Consider the following 23425-nt stretch of genomic DNA (forward strand, 5'->3'; position numbering starts at 1 on the left):
TTGGTTTTATATTGTTTATTGCCAGCTGCGATGTTGTTTGCAAGTGGCTCAAATCCGCATCAAACCCATCGAGCGATCAATTCTCAGATCAAAAGCGGCATCAACAACGAGGAGTGAGTCTTCAAACGCTTTTATCTTCCTTGCCATGAAACTGGGTGTACATGGCTGATATATAACGCATTTAAATATGCAGCACGAATATGATTATTTATTACTGTCTTGATACTGAGAAGTGAGTGGAACATTCGTTACTCTGTTATCGAGCCTCTGAGAACAAACGGGAGAGTTAACATAGAGTCATACAAATTTATCCTTTCATTGTAAGGTAATGACACCCTCGCTAAGTTCAATTGATAGCGTATATTTCGTCAGACAGACAGAGATTTCGAATTATATGTACAGTGATAACGGAACAAGAAGTGCATTGTTGCCTACATCTTGTGAACATTTGTGAAGCTTTCTTGTTGCGAAGTTTTTCTGGGTCTATACGACTTCCTCTGAATTTTCGAATTTACACGCCATGAAACTTTCTTACACATGATACAACCAGAACCATCGCACCTCGAACTCGGGCCACGCGCCCCGGAAGCGGGAAAGTTCCCACTGAGACATCGAAGCAACTCTGATCACGTGACGTTTTGCTAAATTAACCACATTCCTAGTCACAAATGTGCCCCACAGACGTTAAGTTAAGCCCCGCTTCGGGATTGCAATTTTATTCCTAGCTATAATCGTTTGCCAGAAAGATCACGGCTACAAATTCATGTCATATTAAAGCGTATTAAATTTCAACTCACCTATGCAAATTAGTTAAGCTCGAATATTACACAGCACAATGAATCAAAACGGTTGAAAAATCTCACAAAAATCTTTTCCAGCGTAAAAGTTATAGAAAAACATCGTATTTGCTATAAAGGCAAACAACCCTTTCTATTCCAATTGCGTGCGTGCAAACATGAAACACATACAGTATGTAAATAAATAAATTTTTCACTTCAAGATTAAACCCTTTTCTGAAGAGGCTTTTCCCTAAATAACGAAGCAAAAAATGGACAACAAGCTTTCTTTCCAATAATTCTTCACTGTCACATTTTCAATTATTTTTTTACCTGAAAACTGTGCAAGGTTGACCACAAAATAAATGTAAATTGCCAGACAACTGAGATGCGACTTCAGTAAACACTGTGATACATTCAAGACGTTCGATTCCTTTTGCACCCATACAGAATTTGCCACTTGGTTTCAGTGTTGTACATACTAAACAGCACAGTTTGTAAAATAATATTAGAAACAAAGCACACTTTGTCATAGCCTGCGGCAAAATATGCAATTGTTGTCGAAGACCATTACCCGTCGCTTTTAAGATTCCAGAGGTTTATTTTCCCCGCCTGTCTTGCTTATCCAATTGAAGTTCCATTCTTGAGCTCCATAAGGGTATATTTTCCTTAAAGATCCACTAAAACGCTATTCGCGTGACAATGACTCTCGACGCCATTGCAGGTTAATTAAATATTATACTGCGTCAACCAGATTAAACTACCCGCTGAAGTCTAGCAAAAATACGCCCAGACGACTCTGCCCACAAAGACACTACTTAGCAGGGGAGTGACAGGCAGTACTTAAAAACGGTATTGGCACAACAAGTTTGTTCACGGAGTCCCTCAGTGAATAATTAGTAACGTCAGATCGATTGATAAATACGTCGCTTTATTACTCGGATGTAAGACCATTCAAGGATTTAAGAGCCAATTTCTGTAAATATCGAGGATCGGTGGTCACTCGTCAAATTTCGAATTTCTTTATATTTTGCCTAATTAACGCCTATGGTGAGTTATTTTCGAAAATAGTATCCAAAGATCTCGAAGCGCTTATTTTTTTCTGAAATCGAGGGAAGTTCCAAAAACGCCATATGAGCGCCCTGTCACTTCCGGAAATAGAGTAATATGGTGCATTTTGTTATCGCTCGTGGACATAAGCGCGATCACAGCTATCAATGCAATTTGGGCAAATCGTAACACATTTCTTGGTCTTTTCAAAGCATAAATTTATTTTGGAAAAGCTGCTAGTAAATATCTGTTTTTGGCTGTTAGAAAAACCCTAGTACAAACGGTTGAGCGAATGAGTCAATTGATCTAAATTGCACATCCCCCAAAAGCCCACTGGTACATGTAATTTGACGTTGAAACTAGTATTTCGTTGAAGTGCATTCTTTGTGCTATGCTGTGTTAAAATTTCTTCCGCGGCCTGACAAAAGTCAGCGGGAAAGTGTCCCGTCGAGAGACAGAAACGTGAAGTCAATTTTTGCATCGCGACCATTCTTGAAATTAACGCGGAACTTGCCTTCTCCGAACCACGGCCTCGTCAAGAACCGAAACTCTTCCAACGAAAATACTTTTTTCGCTATTCTGAACGCCCAAGCGCCCAAAGATTACTGTACTATTATAACATTGCTGGAAAGTGATAACCTTCATCTTAAGTTTTGGAAGGGTTAAAGTAGGTGATGAAGTATTGTCTGTTGTAACTCAATGCTGATCGGTACGGCGATTTCCAAACAACGTTACACTCGTTGTAAACTGCTTCTTTCTACCAGGTATCACCTTTTTTAAAAAGATATATATGATGCGATAATATTAATTCCGATTTATCTACCATTTTAGGGTGCAGACATATTTCTGTGCTTTTTGCCCCTAAGGGAAATTTTTCACATTATTGCGTGACGTGATGTTGACCACACCATTAAGGAAAACAAAGCTCGTTCAATAACTGACTAAATTTTGCAACAGTGTTCGAGTCGACTAGTCGATATAAAGAAACCAAAGCTTGGAAGAGACCTGTAATACTCAGTTGTTGAATTCGATTCCATGGAGATCGCTAATCGCTCAAACGTTGGGGAAACTGTGACAAATTCCATGATACTACTCCAGCGACTCTAATTTGATAATTGCGCAATTTTCCGTACCAAGCAAACGGTGTTTTGATTTAAAGTATCTGGCTCGAATTCCATGTAGGGTCGTTTGATTTTTCTTTTTTTTCGCATTATTTTTGGTAGCAGCTGGGGGAGGGTTGGTCGACTGGTTCGACTGAGTGGAATGGGAGGGCACAGGGTTGCAAGACAATTCTGTGCAATTAACCAAGGAATTGTTGTGCAAGGTAATTAAAACAAATGTTTCTGTTCAGAAGATTATTCACCTGCCTTTACCACCACTCCTCAATCAAATCTCTCTCGCGTAATCCATATGACGATTTTCGTTTTTGAAGGCCACGAAATGGAATAGAGAAAAACAGCGGTATTTTTGCTAATAATAGGGAGTTTAAGGAACGAGTACGACAACGGCATAGTCGAAAAATGCGTCAAAAGAACACAATGGCTTTGCACTTGAGTTTCAAAAAATTTAAGATTTCACATTTATGCACTAAAACATAAATTGGCAAACTGATTTCAGTCGTTTTATTCTTTTTCTTTACTTTAACAATGGCACACCAAATAAGGGATCATTCGTAGCAGCTGATCACAGCGCTCTATATAAAATATGACCAACTAGATAACCAAAAACCACCCTATGTGATTCTGTGCATTTCTTAAAGGCTTTTAACATTTAATAAAGGCAGCGCCTTTAACATTTCTTAAAGATCAGTCCTGGATGGCTAATATTTTGTTCACGTTTTAGTTGAATGAGCTGGAATAACCATGAACTAGCTGCAATCCCTGTGATCAAAATTTTGTTCTGTCACCGTTGCGGTAGTCTGATTAAACTTTCTAATATTCAGGGCTGGGCCCTTTATTTTAATGAACAAGGGCCATTATCTACAACTTCTAGATGGACGGCTATGTTAGGCGCTTTCCTTCGAACCGCTGGGGCTGGTACTTCCAGCTCCGACCCCTCACATAGCACCTGAAGAAGCCCCTCGCATGTCACCAAAGTGCAAACATTGTACTGATCTACAACTTGAATAGGGTGGCTGATGTGGTGCAGGGACGAAAGCACATAGTCACTTGCTAAGGTGAAATTCACTTGTTCCTCTACAGCAAGCACATCTTGCTCCATGACCCGTACTTGCTGTTGCAGTTTCCCTGCCAAACGTGAAAAGAGAGACAAAATTTGTTGTGCAGAAAGAAATTCTGTTGTAGTGAAAAGTCTGAACCGAGTCATCGCCGCATTTCTTTGGCGACCAAATTAGGTTTTAGCTTTCTGCTAGTGACCCAGGTTGATGTTAAAGCCTCAAGGCAGGACTTCTGATTAGCATTAAATCTTCCGGCCCTCTTGGTTCCTTTGCCCAGCTCTCCTTGATGAGGTGATGGCATGGTAACTGAAAGAACCATCAACAGCAGGGACAATCGTAAGAAGGCCTGCACCTTCCTGAAGCTGGGACGCATACTTCAGTTTGGCGAGGTCCATCATGGAATGCCTCCCGGGACTGAGGCAGTACCCAAGGGTTGTTGGAGCATAGATGCTTGTTGAAACAGACGAACACAGCCCACGGTGAAATGTACGTGTCGAAAGAGTGAAAATAAGGTGAGAGATTGTCCACTTACCTCCTCTCACACCTCCTTAGTTATTTAGAATTCGTCACGTGACCTTTGTTTCATAAACACGATGATTCTGCTGAATTCATGAAATTATTTTTCTAGAAATAATAAAAACAGCTTAAAATATGCCACCATGGCGATTTTCGTAAGTATATCGTTTAAACTGGTGTTGTTACAGTTGAAAGAAATTATAAGATTCGTATGGGAATCGGGAAAAGACGCGAAATCCTTGTATTTTTGTAAGTCTTCTAAGTTTTCAGACCTCTTCAAAATTCTACCTTCGAAATATCAAATTCTGCAAATTTCCACCCTTGCAAATTTATTCTCGCTTATTTGACCCGTGGTAAAAATTGGAATCTGAGCTCTCCGCGCTCTGTGGCGCGTAATTATCAAAACTTACAGTGCAAGGCAAAAGGTTTTCGTTCGTTAACAGAAGTATGGAATTTTAGAGTGTTGAAATGGTCATACAATCTTTACCTTAAGTGGTATTTTCACTGAAAATTTGTGTTCTGGCTATAAGTCAAATACGATCTTTCCATTTCTCACCTATCAGTCATGTGACCAGTTTGTTGCAAATGGCCTTTTGCCTAGCAACCGCGTACCACCTCGCTGCTACCAAAAATCACGCGAGGAAAGCGAAGGCAAACGGCCCTACATGGAATTCGAACCAGAGACGTTCAATCAAAATATCGTTTGCTTGGAACGGAAAAATGCGCAATTATCAAGTTAGAATCGCTGGAGTAATATCATGGAATTTGTCACAGTTTCCCCAACGCTTGAGTGATTAGCGATCTCCGTGGAATCGAATTCAACAACTGATTATTACAGGTCTCTTCCAAGCTTTGGCTTCCTGAACTGTACATGCTTACGTAACTTTGGAGATAAAATATCTGTTTTAATCTTTTTTGTATCGACCAGTCGAATCCAACACTGTTGCAAAATTACGTCATTGAACGAGCTTTGTTTCCGTCAATGGTGTGGTCAACTCACGTCACGCAATAATGTAACAAGTTTCCCTTAGGGGTAAAAGACACAGAAATGTTTCTGCACCATAAAATGGTAGCTAAATCGGAATTAATATCATCGCATCATATATATCTTTTTAAAAAAGGTGATAGCTGGTGGAAAGAAGCAGTTTACAACGAGTGTAACGTCGTTTGGAAATCGCCGTACCTACACAACAGACAATACTTCATCACATACTTTAACCTTGCCAAAACTTAAGTTGAAGGTTATCACTCACCAGCAATCTTATCATAGTACAGCAATCTTAGGGCTATCTTTAAAAGGAGGAACGGGGAATCGGGAACGGGGAACGGGGAATCTGAAAATTGAGGAATCTTTAAAAACGGGAATCTTAAAAATTGGGAATCTTTAAAAGCGGGAATCTGTAAAATGAGGAATCTTTAAAAGAGGAAATCTTTTAAACGGGGAATCTTTAAAATGAGGATTGTTTAAAAGTGGGAATCTCATGAACGGGGAATGTTTAAAAGCGGGAAGCTCTGGGAATTACTGATTAATCAACTAAAATAAATTTATTCATTGTAATTATATCGCACGCTAAAGCATATCTGTTTAGCGGGCTAGTGGAGCGGTTCAAATCTCGATTCTCACTCTTTGAGGTCCGCTACACCGACAGAAGAATCGAACCGCCTTGATTCATCTTAACTCCAGTCTGTGGAGTTTTTAAATTGAGTTTCGCAGCGATAAATATTTGTCCTACCGTTATCAAGTACTAATGGAAAGACGTACTACTTAACGACAGACATATGGCACACACAATGGGTTCTTGGTTTTGTGACTGACAACCCTTGAATTTTTAAGCTTTGCGTGATGTGACATTTACACGGTGGCCGAGAGAGCTGTAATGTTTGCTAAAAAGTGATGTATTTCATGGAATTTGGCTATCTGAACAGTATTAGAAAAAGCACTATTGTATTTTTTGTTGAGTTTCCCAGGCTTGTGTGGGAAACTCGGTGACAGATGTTTTTGTTGGTTTCCGGCCAGCATGGCGTCTCCATACAAATCTCTTGAAATGTGGTAAAAAATTTGTCCATATATCTTGCATAAGAAAAATTGCAGTGACCTGAATCCCGGCGGGAGTTTTTGCATATTTCCTTTCTTTCTTTTCCCCGATTCTGGAAAATCAGCAATATAATAATTAGATGCCGAACGATGTGCCGGCGGTGTTGTGTGACATAATTTATATTAGCTTACTTTTTAAGTTAAGAGTTGAGGAGAATTTATTATTCCATGACAATATTTAACAATTATTCTTTGAAATCGAGGTGAATAGTGGTAGAATATTTACCGAGCAGCAAAGCGGCGAGGTAAATATTCTGCCACTTTTCACCGAGATTGAAAAGAATAATTGTTTTTTAGTATATACCCACGAAGCGATCTCAACAACAATTTCAGAAAAAACCATCCAAAGTCGATTTAAATTGGCATCTCAATTCATGCGTGGAAAACGTGCAAGCGGCACAAAGCGTGGGCGAAAGTGTTTACAGAAAGCTTCAAACATGGCAAATTCCTCACGGGACCATTGGAACCCACAAATGACCATCTCCCAACGTCAGTGGCTTCATAGCTCAGTTGGTTAGAGCGTCGCACCGGAATCGCGAGGTCACGGGTTCAAACCCCGTTGAAGTCCTGAATTTTTCAGGCTTCTCTACGCAATTGTAAAAATTGCGTTCATAACTGTGAAGATGGCAAATCTAAATAACCTTCGCCAAAATCCTCGTCACAAACGGCAAAATGGTCATTTAGCACCGTTTAAATCAGCAATCTAAATCGAAAGTCTGCTTGTTAAAACATTTTCACCGTTCGATCAAAGTTTTTGAGGTTCATTTGAAATGGAAATTGAAAGTGCAGTTGGTAAAGGATCCACATGAAATGGTGGCTCTAATATTGAGGTGAGCGTTAGTTTGTTGTAAAATGACTTGTCTTGTTTCCTTGCAACCATGTGGAACTTTCTTAAACATTTTTTTAATTTCTCGATTTCACTAAGAAATTCGTTTTGGTGGGCGACCAGCCCTACAAGAGAGAATTACTCCGAGTGAAAAACAAATTGTTGGCGTGAAGATTGTTTAATTTTCAGCAATAATTATCTGGAAAAACGAAGTCAAAAACTGGTTGGCAAAAGTATAAACTCTTCTCTTATCTTTGAAAACTTTCAGGCCAAATTTTGTGGCCTTCTTTGTCTTCTGTAGCACAGCATCATCTTGTATTCTCAATATTTCCGATTCATAAATGCTGGCGAGTTTACGCCGGCCATTTTGTTTTGTTTGGATGAAGCATTATTCACTCCGTAGGGAGTGAATAATGCTCAATTACTCCGAGATAGCGAACCAGTCAGATTTCTTGAAACACCAAGATCACTGAGTGAGTATATATACTACTAGTAAATTTTCAGCTCCGACTATTGCATTTCTAGCTTCTTGATTGGCTAAAAAACTCCGACTATGAGCCAATAGTCGAAGTTTTACGTCATATGGAAAATAGTGCGCCAAGATGCTCTTTCCGGACGCTTTGTAAAATTGTGGAAATAAAAATCGGCGGCAAAACCCGGTTTGAGAATTTACTAAAACAATTATTCCATTCGCCCTTGTTGGATATGAAGTGATTATAACCAACTCGGGCTACGCGCTCGTTGGTTATTTTATCACTTCATATCCAACTCGGGCTCATGGAATAATTGTTATATATAGGCTATCTGACACAGGAACTCTGATCGATCGGTTGTTAGTTATTTTGGCGGGATTTTCGCGTATAATCAGTCATTGTATGCTTCACGAAACTTCTTTCTACGCGATGCGGTCTTGCGAAGACAACTTCAAAATACCCATTGCATTTACTTCCAAGAAAAAAAGAATCAGTCGCTTCGAAGGTCTCCCACAATTTAAGTGGACTGATCTCGGCGGACAAGATGTTATCGGGCGGGCAAGGGTCGTTTGGAGCCGTTTTTGTCACCGGATACACAAGGAGGAAGGTCGGAGATTCGGTCAGGAAAGGCGAAACGGTTGTTGTTAAGAAATTGCTCGGGTCTTCACTCGACTTCGTCGATGTGTTCGCCAAAGAGGCTAGTTTATTGTACGACCTCAAAGCTGTATGCCACGATCCAGTGGCACTTATGCGTTTTCGTTTTCGTTTTATTTCAAAGATTCCCGCTTTTAAAGATTCTCCATTTTAAAGATTCCCGCTTTTAAAGATTCCTCGTTTTACAGCTTCCTCGTTCCCATTCTCCGATTACCCGTTCCTCCTTTTAAACATAGCCGCAAAAAAAAGTATTTTCGTTGGGTGAGTTTCGTTTCTTGACGAGGCCGTGGTTCGGAGAAGACAAGTTCCGTGTTATTTTCAAGAATGGTGGCGATGCAAAAATTGACTTCACGTTTCTTTCTCTCGACGGGACACTTTTGTCAGGCCGCGGAAGAAATTTTAACACAGCATAATGCAAAGAATGCACTTCAACAATTACATGTACCAGTGGGCTTTTGGGGGATGTGCAATTTAGATCAATTGACTCATTCGCTCAACCGTTTGTACTAGGGTATTTCTAACAGCCAAAAACAGATAGTTACTAGCAGCTTTTCCAAAATAAATTTATGCTTTGGAAAAACCAAGAAATGTGTTACGATATGCCCAAATTGCATTGATAACTGTGATCGCGTTTATGTACACGAGCGATAAAAACATGCACCATTTTACTCTATTTCCGGAAGTGAAAGGGCGCTAAAATGGCGTTTAATAATAAACTTTATTCAAACACAATGGCAATAGAATTAATGTGTTTTTACAAATATAGTATATAGTATATATATAATAATAAAAAAGTGCACATCTAATGTAATAATAAGATCTAAAAGTTACTGTAGTCTTAGTGCTCTTGGGACAAATGATTGCTGGTGTCTCACTGTACGTGATAAGGGCACTTGATTACATTTTTTGTGTCTGAGATTATAGCTATGGTCAGATTGTTTAAATTAGTGTTTAAAGGTATCGCTCCTCATCATCCGTTCCAGCTCGTTTTTGGTAAGGTTGCTTCTTCTACTTGCTAGTGTTTCGAGGACATCTTTTGGAAGGCCGAGGATCTTAAAACAACGGTCCTGTACTCTTTGAAGCTCCAGGGAAAGATAGTCAGGAATACCTCCCCAAATAGGGCACGCATACTCAAGCAATAGTCTAATTTTTGCTGTGTAGGTCGTGAGGCCAACTTCATCAGGAAGATAGGCTTTCTTGCATGCCCTAATATGATAGATACGTTTGTTAGCTTTCTTGAGTACACTTGAGATGTGTGAGTTCCATTTGAGGTTGTCCTGGATTACAACACCTAGCAGTTTGAATTCTGTTTCTCTGTCAATCACCATATCGTTAAAGTGGTAGTACGACCAAAAAAAAAAATAGTTTTTCCTTTGGATTTCAAAACTATGTTAACTAAACACTAACTCACCCAAGTTTTAAGTTCTGATTTTAAAAAGGCACCTGTTTATTTTAGCTGGAATTTTCTTATTTATTGGTCCGCCATTACTAACTTTAAAATCTTGAGAGAGCTGGGTCGAGGAGAAAATGACGTCAAACACTCACAAGTTTAAGAATGCAATGCGTGTGTGCGAGGGCCTAATTTATACGCAGCACGGGAGTTTCGGGCTTTCAGACTTTTCAACCCGTGTTTTGCATATATAATAAATTGCGTTTACACGCTGAAATTTTAAGCTAGTGAGTAAATGACGTCATTTTCTCTAGATCCAACCCTCTGAGGTCCAATCGGCCAGTTTTGAACGTGAGTAATGGCGGACCATGAAATCCAAAACAGCCTTTGGATAAAACTCAAAGCTCAAAATTTTGCCAGTTAGGTGTTCAGCGAACACGCTTTCAAAATCTGAAGAAAAAAAGGAAATGATTTTTTGATTATAGTACCACTATAATGCATAAGTGAGGAAGGTTATCATTGTGTTTCTTGAAGGACGACCACATGTCTTTCGTTTTCTTGGCATTCAGTTCCATCTTGTTCTTATCTGCCCATAATTTCACCCCATCCACTCCTTCCTGCATATAACTTTCTGAGTGTAAAAGTTCTATTTGGTAAAGTGTTAGATCGTCAGCAAATTTGAATGATTTGATGCCAAGACTACTTGGGATATCTTTGTCAAAGTCATTGATATGAACATTGAAGAGCATCGGAGATATAACTCCCCCTTGAGGTACTCCAGCAATAATTTGGCCAAATTTAGATAGAGCACCAGGAAGCTTAACCTGCAATGTCCTACCTGTCAAGAAGCTCTGAGTCCAGTTCCAAAATCCCCGATTAACACCAGAAGCAGCAAGCTTGGTGAGTAGGATGGCATGGTCGACTAAGGTCGAACACTTTTCGAAAGTCTACAAATACTATGTGCACACCTTCGGTTTTGCAGCCAAGATCTGAGGCGTTGAACCCAGTCCTGCGTAGTGCATGCAAGGGCTGTGACGGTAGATCTGTCTCGAAGAAACGCTTGTTGGTTGTCAGCAATTTCAAGCTCATGTTTATTTAAGTCAAGTTGGAACTTTTCTAGTAATTTTGCAACTTGTGGTAGAACTGATATTTGTCTGAAGTCATTGTTTATGTCGACAGGATTACTGACTTTCGGCACTGGGGTCACCAGGGCGCGCTTGTATGGCGTAGGATATTTACACTGTAGTATACTAGCGCAAGAGAGTATGAAGGTAAGAGAGATAATCCCTCATATTGGCCCTATTCCCATCGTAATCCCTCTTAAGTTATTTTTAGATCTCCTGCGAGATCCGATATTCCGACGAGGGTTAACTGGTAGCCAATCAGATGTCCCCATTTTCGCGAACGACGCGAATCATTGCGTGGGAATTCGCTCAGCTGTCAACATTGGTAAAAATGGGGACATGTGATTGGCTATCAGTTAACCCTCGTCGGAATACGAGATCTCGCAGGAGATCTAAAAATAACTTAAGAAGGATTACGATGGGAATAGTGCCAATATGAGGGATTACCTCTCTTACCTTCATACTCTCTTGACTAGAGCTGCTGATATCGTGAATAACAGGAGCAAGTTCTTCGTGGAAGTGCTTCACGAACCAAGCTGGTACACCGTCGTATCGTGTGGCCTTCTTGGGGTTTAGTCTCTTTAGAGCAGCTTTCACCTGCCCAATGTTGGGGGTAGCAGGGGGGCGGTCATTTAGGTTGTCTGCCAGGTCACTGACTAGCAAGGAAGAAGGTTCGCGGTCTTCCCAAGGCTTGGTAAATGCGTCAAGAAGGTCGTCGGCCAGTTTTGATAGCTCAGTTTTGCTTGGTGCAGTTATATCCGCATGTTGTTGGTCAGCACCCGTCATAGCGTAGATAGATCTGTACCACTTGCCAGGGTTGGAGTGACGGAAATCTTGGGCTTTGTCTTGATAAAATTTCTGCTTGGCATCTGCTATCAAGCGAGAGACCTTTGCCTTAAGTTGGTTATACTTTTCTTGGTCACCACGGGTGTAAGCCCTTTGTCGGTCGCGTATCACGATTTTGATCTGTGGCGTCAACCACGGTTTATCTGAGGGGTGAACCCGTACAGTTTTCAAGAGCATCGTATCATCCATTGCATTTTTAATTATGGAGTTAAGGACAAGCACTTTATCGTGGACATCCTCGGCAGAGAGCACATCTTCCCATTCTTCTTGATTGAGTTTTAGTCCCAGGGCATTAAGGTTGGCAGGTTTCATTACTCTGACTTGCTTGACCTCCGGGGGAATTTTCTTCCTGATCTGAGGAGTTAACAGTAGGAATTGGTGGTCTGATCTACCAATCGGTGGTAGGTGTTGAGCATCATGATACAGCTCAGACATATTTGTTAGTATGTTATCTAGAATATTCTGTCCTCTAGTTGGGGCCTTAACAAGTCTCTTTAGGCCAAGTCGAAGGCAAATTGGACGCAAATTGAGTGAATTAAAGTCACCTCCAATAATGATTCCAGTTGATGGTCGGTCCACAGAGTCTACTCCACGTGTGAGGTAGTCTAGCATCTCTCTTTTGTGTTCTTCAGTTTGTCCCGGGGGGTAGTATACACCAACAACAAGAATCGCGCTTTATGGTCTTGGAGTCCGTGGAGGTTTCAATAGTAGCCAGATGACCTCTTTCCCATTTTCCTCTAATTCAATGAGACAGGTTGTTGGCAGATAAGAACTAACGTGAGCAAGGACCCCACCCCCTGGAGTCGGTCTATCAAGACGGTGTGATCTGTAGTTGTTTCCCAGGTTAATTATGGAGTCTGGAATTTGAGGATTTAGCCACGATTCGGTGATAATGGCGATTGAGGCGTTGTTTAACAACATAACACTTTGGAGTTCGTCAACTTTGTTGCTAATATGACACACGTTTGAGAGGAGAAGTGAAGGCATAAGGCTTGGGTCGGGTTTGGATATTTTAACGTTAATTAGATAAATTTCGGTGTCGTGGCTTATTTTGCGTAGTTGTTGTTATAGAATCATTGTTACGGTTCATAGGATTATTAAAAACTTTGGCACAATAGCTGATTTTGTCGATTGTTCCGCGTTCGCTGATCCGTACAGGTATATGCAAATTCATGTTGACTACACCACCACGGTGAACTTTTGTTGTAATATTCATAGTAGAAATATTATCCAACCCAAGTTGACTTTCCATAAGACGAGGCCTTATTCCACCACGCTTACCTCTCGTTGATTTTAAAATCCCAGCAGACTTAATGCTGTACCAGGTAGTGGCTGACAATGGTTTAAAACTTTCACGGGGCAACACATTTCTCGCTGCAGAGCCAGATTTATCTAGGTCCTTCCACCAGTAACGTAGAGACATCAGACAACTTCTTGAGTAGTTCATGTTAGTGATAAAAGCTTTTAGGAGCTACGTTGAGTCGCTAAAAGGATCAAATTGATGAAAATAGTACTAAAAATGTCGTAAAAATGCCGGAGCTTGGGAAGAGCAGCCGCCTGCGCTGAGGCGTCACTTATTAACCGTACTTTTTTGCAACTTTCCGCGTTTTTGGAACTTCCCTCTGCCTTTGTGAATTATAATATCATGTTGTTTATTGAATTTTCGAGCTTAAGGTTGAAATGTGATACCGCAGGATATTTTTAGTATTGCTCTGTAAGCAGGAAGGGTTCATTACTACCCTTCGCACCCCGCGCGCCAGCGTTAGACAACACCAACAACATAATCTGGTGCGTGACTCGTGCATGGTGCCTTCGGACATACAGGACCAGCGCTTTATTAACAACATAGTCTAACACTGAACGAGCTTGTGAAACCATATTGACAATACATGAACATCAATGTGCAAATGCGAATATTGTTGACAAAGCCTGAAAAATGTATATAGAAATGTATCTATCTACAGGAAATGTATTATATAGATAAGCGTGGTCAAAAAAAATTAAGTGCAAGGGCAGTTACATAAGTGAAAAAATTCGCATAACAGGAAACAAGGAAAAACCTAAGGAAAATACACCGGTGATACGTTGCCCGATACTCCGGAAAACCCGGGGTAAAAACCCAGTGGACAAAAAACCCGGGAACGTATTCCTCGATCGAATGCAACGTATTTCAGCTCCGAGGATTAGAGCTTTAAGTTTTCAAACTAATATAAAGTTAGGTTACAGTTATTGGTGGCTGTCCAGAAGGCGAGATAGTGAAAACTAGAAATTCTACTTTTTATACCAAAGTAATTAGCATATAAGATATGCAGTTACATAATCATGAACAAAAGGTAAAAACGAAACAGTTGTTCAAAATATCTGAAGGCTTATTTCAGAAACAATGTGAATACCTTGAATTATAGTAATACTACGAACCGTAACGAACACGCTTTCCAACTACTCTTTGTTCCGTTGGAAAGCGTTATTCACGAAAATGAACAGGTCTGTTGGAAGCGTGCTTGAGCTTCAACAAAATGAAGCCCAAAATCAGCAAAAAATTGTGACGCCGATGAATAATAAAGTAGCTGCTATTTCCAAAATGATGGAATTACCTGGTGATAAATAACCTCGTCTTGGAGAGTAGATTTTTGACTTTGCAGAAACAATAGTTGGGCTATTGTGATCTTTGCGTTGAATTCGCTCATTTATTGTCAAACTTTATAACAATTGACAGAAAAAGAAACTTACGTATCTTGCCATCATTTGAAACAGATGCTTCACTGTTTGGCGAGTAAACATGCCAGGGTAACATCACAGCGCCCGCTGAATTCCGTCGATGTCACTTTTGATTCAAACTAACAAAATCTGTACCTTGCTGAGTTCGCATTTGTTAGCATTAATAGTATTTTCGGTCCAATGCTTCTGTTTTACCAAGGGGTATATGTTTTAGGTCACACATCCAGATACTAGCCCCGCGGGATAAGGTTTAACTTGAGTAAACTTTAGTATTCCAAAGCTGTCAGATGCTCAGAGGGCACGCTTAAACTTGTGGTGAAAAGAAGTTGTGAGATGTCAGCCCAGAAGCCATTGTTTCTCACTCCCCTTTTATTTTCTTCAATCTTTCTGGGTTCAGTACTTTGCTAGAAACCACATGTCTTCTCAGGCTATTAACCTAAGACATCTACCATGCAACTACAATGATAGACAATACCAAACAATATCGTGCACTGTTACGGCTACATCTTATGCAAGGACAACTTGAATGTCCTGGAAGACAACACACAGCTCAGTTGACATTCTGGAATAAATCGCTGTTACTTCACTACCACACGTAAGCAATGCCTGTCAATTTTTTTTCTAAAGAGGACGGGAATTTCTTCTTTCTGACAGATGATTAAGTAATAGGCCGGTAGCCAGGTTTTTCACCTCAGAAAAGGATCTGTTTCGTCGTACGAACGTGTGAGGACCTGTGAGCCAAAGGGCCTCTGCTGGCTGATAAGACTTCTGGGTGACCCCTTAAATGATCTTAATGACCCCCCAACTTGAAAAAATTGCCTGGAATCCTGCACGTACCACAGGCAACCCAGTGTACCGTCAAGGAGGGTCTAGTTTTATTTGTCTGATGATTAAGCAAGTAAAGCAGAACTGTTTTGCTCAGTGGTTGACTTGTGAAAAAAAGGAGGGTGTGATTTGGAGTTATTGGTAAACTACAGTCATCCATAACCTCTTCTTACTTTATGCTTCTTGCTCTGTTACTTAAACTCAAATAGCGCAATTCCAAGGTGCAGCTCTGTTTGCCACAATCGTGGCCGTTTTTTGTAAGAAAACAAGTGAATTATTTTATCTAGAATCCTAATTGATTTCCTGCAAAGGTGAGGGCAAATCCGCCGTGTTAACCCGTTGATACCACCCCTTAACTAACCACCCTGGGAGGAAATAGGGTGGGAAAAACGTTTTCGTTTCGAAGCTAAAAAGCAGACTAAACATCAAGCGTCTTTATCTGTCTTTCCTTCCAGCTTCATCCTTGATTTGACATTGGATCATCTCATCGAAAAAGTTTTAATTGGCGTTTAGTTATTGAAGAATGGTAGATGAGAAGTTCGAGGCTGTAGAGCAGCGAATGCTAGAGCTTGCCATTGCGATAAGTGTAGAAGACAGGTATCGTGAAGGAAGGGCTCATTTTCATCTCGGCGGTGCTTACCTCAACCTACCTGATTATCAACAGGCCATAAAAGCTTATGCACAAGCATTACCTATTTTCATAGAAATGGGCTGCAGGGCGGAGGAGGGATCAACCTATGGAAATCTGGGAATTGGGTATTTTAGGCGAGGTAATTTTAAACAAGCCATTGAGTACTACGAAAAACATCTTAGTATTGCTAAAGAAGTAGGTAATAGGGCTAGGGAGGGATCAACCTATGGAAATCTGGGAGTTGCGTATTTTAGTCTTGGTAATTTTAAACAAGCCATTGAGTACTACGAAAAATATCTTAGTATTGCTAAAGAAGTAGGTAATAGGGCTGGTGAGGGATCACTCTATGGAAATCTGGGAAATGCCTATCTTAGTCTAGGTAATTTTAAACAAGCCATTGAGTACTGCGAAAAACATATTAGTATTGCTAAAGAAGTAGGGGATAGGGCTGGGGAGGGATCTGCGTATGGAAATCTGGGAAATGCCTATCGCAATCTAGGTAATTTTAAACAAGCCATTGAGTACTACGAAAAAGATCTTAGTATTGCTAAAGACGTAGGTAATAGGGCTGGGGAGGGATCAGCCTATGGAAATCTGGGAAATGCCTATCTTAGTTTAGGTAATTTTAAACAAGCCATTGTGTACTACGAAAAAGATCTTAGTATTGCTAAAGAAGTAGGTAATAGGGCTGGGGAGGGATCAACCTATGGAAATCTGGGAAATGCCTATCTTAGTCTAGGTAATTTTAAACAAGCCATTGAGTACTACGAAAAAGATCTTAGTATTGCTAAAGAAGTAGGTAATAGGGCTGGGGAGGGATCAGCGTATGGAAATCTGGGAAATGCCTATTTTAGTCTAGGTAATTTTAAACAAGCCATTGAGTACTACGAAAAAGATCTTAGTATTGCTAAAGAAGTAGGTAATAGGGCTGAGGAGGGATCAACCTATGGAAATCTGGGAAATGCCTATCTTAGTCTAGGTAATTTTAAACAAGCCATTGAGTACTACGAAAAACATCTTAGTATTGCTAAAGAAGTAGGGGATAGGGCTGGGGAGGGATCAGCCTATGGAAATCTGGGAAATGCCTATCGCAATCTAGGTAATTTTAAACAAGCCATTGAGTACTACGAAAAATATCTTAGTATTGCTAAAGAAGTAGGTAATAGGGCTGGTGAGGGATCACTCTATGGAAATCTGGGAAATGCCTATCTTAGTCTAGGTAATTTTAAACAAGCCATTGAGTACTACGAAAAACATATTAGTATTGCTAAAGAAGTAGGGGATAGGGCTGGGGAGGGATCTGCGTATGGAAATCTGGGAAATGCCTATCGCAATCTAGGTAATTTTAAACAAGCCATTGAGTACTACGAAAAAGATCTTAGTATTGCTAAAGACGTAGGTAATAGGGCTGGGGAGGGATCAGCCTATGGAAATCTGGGAAATGCCTATCTTAGTTTAGGTAATTTTAAACAAGCCATTGAGTACTACGAAAAACTTCTTAGTATTGCTAAAGAAGTAGGTAATAGGGCTGGGGAGGGATCAGCCTATGGAAATCTGGGAAGTGCCTATCACAGTCTTGGTAATTTTAAAGAAGCCATTGAGTACCATGAACACAGTCTTAGTATTTTCCAGGAAATTGGAGACTGTGTAGGAGAGGGAATCGCCTGGTATTCGCAAGGTCATAATCATGAATTGTTGGGTTCCTTGAGTAATGCACTCAGTTGTTATCATTTAAGTATAAGACATTTTGATGAAACAAGGCATAGTCTAAAGTCAGAAGATGAATGGAAAATAAGTTTTCGTGATACGTATCGCTTGTCATACACTGCTTTGTGGAGGACACTTTTGAAGAATGGAAAGATTGAAGAAGCTTTGTATGCTGCTGAGAAAGGTCGTGCACAGGCCTTGATGGATATTTTGAAAGATCAATACGGCATTGACTCTCAGTCATTTGCTGCACTTTCTCCGAATCAAACTCTTACAGCTGCATTAGAGCTTTTACCTTCACAAGCCATTTTTATGGCTCTTGACGAGAACATGATCACTTTTTGGGTGCTAAGAAAAGACAGCAAGATTAGCTTTCGACAAAACGAAATTGCAAATGGAAGTGCTGATTTGTTGATGGAAACTATTTTGACAGGGATCGGCGTAGGGGATGGTGTCAGATGCGAGAATCGTTCTTTGGATCCACTTCGCAATGACCTGTCTTGCAGCGAAAAACCTATCACTGATAAAACAGTTCTACCATCTTCATCCTCCGTTAACTCGTTACAACCGTTGTATGATGTGTTACTCGGGCCAATTGCAGACTTGCTCCAAGGAAATGAGTTAATCGTTGTTCCCGATGGACCATTTTGCTTGGCTCCATATTCTGCATTGAGTGAATCTATCAGGATCCGCACCGTTCCCTCGTTGACCGCTTTTAATGTGATCGTTGGAGCACCTGAAGACTTCCACAGTAAGACTGGCGCACTGCTTGTAGGTGATCCGTGGTTGAAGGAAGTTACTAACAAGAAAGGGGAACCCATTTTGGAACAGCTTCCGTGCGCAAAACAGGAAGTAGAGATGATTGGACAACTTCTGCAGACAACACCGTTGACTGGAAAAAGTGCCACGAAAGCTGAGGTGCTGAAAAGTATGAAATCAGTTGCTTTAGTTCACATTGCAGCACATGGATGCCAAAAAACGGGAGAAATTGCTTTAGCCCCAAATACCGAACGGAAATCGCCAATCCCCAAAGAGGAAGACTTCATTTTGAAAATGTCGGATGTTCAGACAATTTCTCTTCGAGCAAGACTAGTTGTGCTGAGCTGCTGTCACAGTGGCCGGGGAGAAGTGAAGTCTGAGGGAGTGGTGGGAATTGCAAGGGCTTTCCTGTGTGCTGGAGCTCGGTCTGTTTTGGTGTCGCTCTGGGCAATTGATGACGAAGTAACGTTGCTGTTCATGAGGAGCTTCTACGAGCACCTGGTAGATGGAAAAAGCGCAAGTGCAGCTCTTCAACAAGCAATGAAATCTTTGCGAGAGTCAAAGCAATATTGCGCTATAAAGCACTGGGCGCCATTTGTGCTGGTTGGCGATGATGTCACGCTAGAATTTCCAAAAAAATGGTAAGTTAATCTCGAGTTTAACTTAGAAGACAAGATGGGAATCAAATAGGCCTAAGATGGCATGATAACTACCTGCTACAATATACAAAAGTGGTTGGGAAGGTTACGTAAATGAACCGCACCAGAGCTGTATGTACTTTAACCCGCTTCTGTTAAAGCGCAAAACAAAACGTTTCACCTTCTCTTATATAGACCCCTCCCCCCTATTCAATGTTGGAAAGGTAACTCAACAATTTTCCACTAAAACCATTCAGTTCTGCACAAAATTAAATGAGGGGGGAGGGGAGAGAAGCAAGGAAGACGTTAAAAGTGCTAACCTTCCCAACAGTTTTGTCTATGATTGTATCTTCGTAGTGTAAACAATTAAAAGTTTCCTCTAACGCGCTTTTGTCTGAAATGTGATTTCGACATGCTTATCACGCATAACTGGTGAAGATGGTTCATTTCTCTTTTGGTGTTTCCGTTTTCCCATAGATCTCTAAACGTCATCTTTTGTAAGGAATTCGAAGACAGCATCGTCCTGCACGTAGCCATTCGCATCGGCACATTGTGTATGCTCGAATGCTTTTTGTTAAGTGGTGAAGATTTCTCATTTTATCACCTCGTGATGTCTCTTCTGGTGTTTCCGTTCTCCCATAGATCTCTAAACGTCATCTTTTGTAATGAATTCGAAGACAGCATCGTCCTGCACGTAGCGATTCGTATCGGCCTATTCTGTATGCTCGAAAGAACCAGCTATATCTAGAGCTGTTTTTATTAATTTTTTTCTTTTTCCAGAATCGACGTCGAAGATGCTAGAAGACTACCTAGCAGAGCCTGACGCTTCAGTGATTGCCGAACTTGTAAAAAAAGTAGAACGGGTTAACAGTCATGGTTATACCAGTAGAACGAGCTCCAAAGGTTTAGTAGAAGTTCATTGCGTTAACTAAACCAACAGACTGAGATTATTGTAAGTGAAATTATGACAGAAAGCTTAGATCTTTAGTAAAATGCTAGTTTTACGCGTTATTTTGATATTTCGTTTCTCATATAACTTCAACAGTCAGTGTTGCTTCAACGACGATCAAAATCACAGTGCTATAGTTGAGTTGCTAAAAATGATGTTTTATTTAGTTCTTTGAAACTGTTTTTGTTGTATGAGTGTAAGCCAGTTTCGAAAGAAAAGAAAAAAAACATTTTTGCTGATCACCCTTAACATCAGACTTTTACCGTGTTAAGGAAAAGAGACGTGACATTTGCAGCATTCAAAGATCACAAAATAGAAGGGAAACGACGGGCGAAATTTTTTCCCTGTTCTTCTGCGTAACAAATGAATGAAGTCATCAGCAATAAAGAAGACGTTTTTCTTTTCTTAATAAATTTCCAAGTTCTTTGTAGGGCTTACTCCCTCGGGTTATCGGTGGTGATTTTAAGCAAAGTGAAAGAATGTGTTTGCATTCGAAAGTAGTTCAATTCCTGGAATAATAGTTTGGGAACAAACAAATCCGCTGCAAAGTTAGAAAAAATTCTCTGGAGCAGATTCATAGCCACCTTCACAACTGGAAAATGTTACGGTTGCTCTGAATCAGATTCAGAGAATTTTTTATACCTTTGCAAAGAGTTTTATCTTAGCCTGTTAACCACTTTTTAGCAATAAAAAATGGGGGTCACGTGATTCGTTTCTGAGATATAAGCTTTTGAAGACCAAATATAGGGCATTTTTTTAAAAGGCTTTTTCGTTGCAATGATAAACTCTTACGTCACATTAATGAGCGCACCTTCTTAAGAAATGATTGGTGTCTCATTTGGTACCATAACATTTGATGTTATGTGAAACAGCTGGGCTAGATTCTTTCCTTCCAAATAGTACAGTTGGTTGAAAGTGTTGGTTTGAGCCTCAAGGGAACAAAAGGCTACAGGCAGCCTATAATATGGCCTTTAATTTAGACCATTTCCGTCGCAAGGGTCAAACTGATGGTATTTAGATCCGGGTCATGTATAGCAAACGAATGCTTAACTTACGTTTTAAACTGAAGCCCTAATTTAATGTTAGGCTCTGTTGCATTTTGCGATTTTTCATGCAATAGCGAGACAAGTTGCAAGCTGCACACTTCACCAATGCCAAAAACAAGGTGAGACAAATTGCAAAACCCTTTGCGGAAAGTAAAATCCATTGCTACTTTGCAATGTGAAATCTGCCCTGCAACTTGTGTCGCAACGGATTGCATCATCAGCCAGTGAAATGTTCCTTTAACCTCATGAGATCATCGAAAGCGAGACAAATTGCAGGAAACGTTGCCAGTTGTAACAAGCGTCAAGCGAATAGCTTTGCAGTGTGAGAACTCTTGTCGAAACAAAATTGAGAGACAAGTTGCTCGAAAAATTGCCGAGTGTAACAGCGCCTTTATGGGTCAAGTAAGTAAGGAAACCATCTAACGTTGGATAAGACAACTCACTCTCCATTTGCTTATCTTATAACTTGATTAGAAATCATAAATATGTTCAGTTTTACAAAATGCATAAAAATATGTCTTCCAAACGCACATATTAAATAAGTTTGTGAAGGTAGAGGTCTGTAGTTTAATGTTTATTTCTTTGAAAAATGTTACAAAAAAGTTTCGAAAACGAAAAGCGTTATTAAAACACGAGGCATTAACCACCCTGGAAAGGAAAGTGATTAGATGTAATAATTGTGTGCATATCTACAGTTTGTAGGTATGGGCACCGATTTTAAAAGGGTTTCCTTCGGTGTGGATACTATCCCAAAGAGACGACAAAGCCCTGGTTTCAAAAGGTTTGCATGTATCTCTCAGTGATACCCGCCATCGCCACGAACGTTCCCAATCCAGATGAGAGCGTTGTTGGCTTGGGAGCTGTCCAAAATGACGTTGTGGTCTGGAATGTGGAAAATAAGGGAAAAGTCATTTACACGTCATAGGTTCCTGTGCTATAAAGCGCTGATAACAGTGAAAGCCCCACGGCGAACTATTTGCGCCCCTCGCTCCGGCAATCAGCGCTTCGTTCAACGGGTATTAAAAGCCATAGCTATACAGATTAAATAAAAAAGTGGAAAGCCACCCCTAAAGTCACCAGTGATAGGAGTGGCTACCTGTGGCTCCAAAAGCCGTTCACAAAAGGAGCACGATAAGCCAAAAAGACTTGTTTCATTTACCAAAACGTACTAACGCAAGTTTTTTTTGTCTTGTTGGAAGAAGAAGCCTTTAGAGCACAAACAAAGTCGCGAACAGCCATGACTCACGATTGGTCACCACTGTGCTCATTGACCAATCGCGGGTCGCTAAGCGTTCTTCCAACTGTCCTAGGCTTAGTCTTCAACCAATAAAAGCCGAATTCAATGGCTTTCGAAGCAAATGTTTGCAGAGTTTGGCTGCCCTTAATTCCTTCTCAGTGTACACGCGGTTCAAATGAAGACGACGAATGGGCAGCGGAGGTATCGTTCGTGATCTACGTGGAATTTCGAGGCGATCGAAGACTTGGGTGCGACTTTATGGCCCTTTCCCTTCGGTGAATCCGTTCGGCGGCTTGGTCTCGGTGCCCAAACTTTGGTAAAGAATATATAGAGGGAAAAGAGGGAGAACGAAAAACCACGTAAATCGCTCTTAATCGACCCAGAAACTGTACCAGAGACAAAGAAACACAAGACTGCTTTAGGCCTCCGATTGCGAGAAACCAATTATAAGATGTATCAAGATCTGCCCTTTCAGATTGTGGAGCGGCGAAGAGCACAAATGGACACTTTTAAGAAGGCCAGGTGAAACAACATCCTGGCTTCATTTAGCAAGGCAGAGCCCGATAAGCTGATCATCAGAGGAAAATTCTGGCCTGTAGGTAAAGAACTTGATTTGTAAGCTTAATTTGGCTATAGTTTTGACTGTCTTTTGTTTATTTTAAATTAAGCCTGATAGATTCGGCCTTTGCAACATCTAGATTAAAGTAATATTGGGCGGCTTAGAAATGGAAAACACGAACAAGGTAACAAATGCAACCGTATTCCTTCAGCGGTCTTCTAATATTATTGGTTTTAAGTGTGTTTATGAGTAGATATGTTTATTTATGTATTTTTGTTTTGTTTTTCCAGATTACACCTTTAAGGTTTATTTCAATAATGCACTCGAGCGCCTTCGATCCAATTTTCTTTAACAAAATATGCGAGAAAAATGGATCTCAGAATAGGATCGATTAACACGCGGGGACTAGGAGACAGGCTTAAGAGACGAG

General features: G+C 40.5%; 2 protein-coding genes across 4 annotated transcripts in view; one reads left to right on the top strand and one right to left on the bottom strand.

The window, feature by feature from the left end:
- Window positions 1-20566, top strand: part of LOC137976309 (tetratricopeptide repeat protein 28-like) — a 30101-nt gene extending 9535 nt beyond the window's left edge. For 2 of the 3 annotated variants that reach the window (XM_068823607.1, XM_068823608.1), the window contains exons 2-3: window positions 15925-19207; window positions 19985-20566. In XM_068823607.1, the coding sequence (XP_068679708.1) occupies window positions 15993-19207; window position 19985 (3216 nt within the window). In that variant the 5' untranslated portion in view covers window positions 15925-15992 and the 3' untranslated portion in view covers window positions 19986-20566. Of the gene's footprint in view, window positions 1-4279; window positions 4515-15924; window positions 19208-19984 lie in introns of all 3 variants that reach the window. The other variant, XM_068823609.1, reaches the window with a different exon arrangement.
- Window positions 10436-12538, bottom strand: LOC137976694 (uncharacterized). Its single transcript, XM_068824051.1, has 2 exons — window positions 11537-12538; window positions 10436-10852 (listed from the first exon to the last, which is right to left on the bottom strand). Exons 1-2 carry the CDS (start codon window positions 12536-12538, stop codon window positions 10436-10438), a joined length of 1419 nt encoding a protein of 472 aa, XP_068680152.1.
- Window positions 20567-23425: the final 2859 nt, after the last annotated feature.

The sequence above is a fragment of the Montipora foliosa genome, chromosome 11 (assembly GCF_036669935.1).
Source record: "Montipora foliosa isolate CH-2021 chromosome 11, ASM3666993v2, whole genome shotgun sequence".
NCBI classification, from domain to species: Eukaryota; Metazoa; Cnidaria; class Anthozoa; order Scleractinia; family Acroporidae; genus Montipora; species Montipora foliosa.

Bases quoted from the DNA above. Each gene is read 5' to 3' on its own strand.
- LOC137976694 (XM_068824051.1), bottom strand. From the start codon at position 12,538: ATGCTAGACTACCTCACACGTGGAGTAGACTCTGTGGACCGACCATCA. The intron at 10,853-11,536 runs GTAAGAGAGGTA...CTACTCACCAAG, and splicing joins CTAGTCAAGAGAGTATGAAG to CTTGCTGCTTCTGGTGTTAA.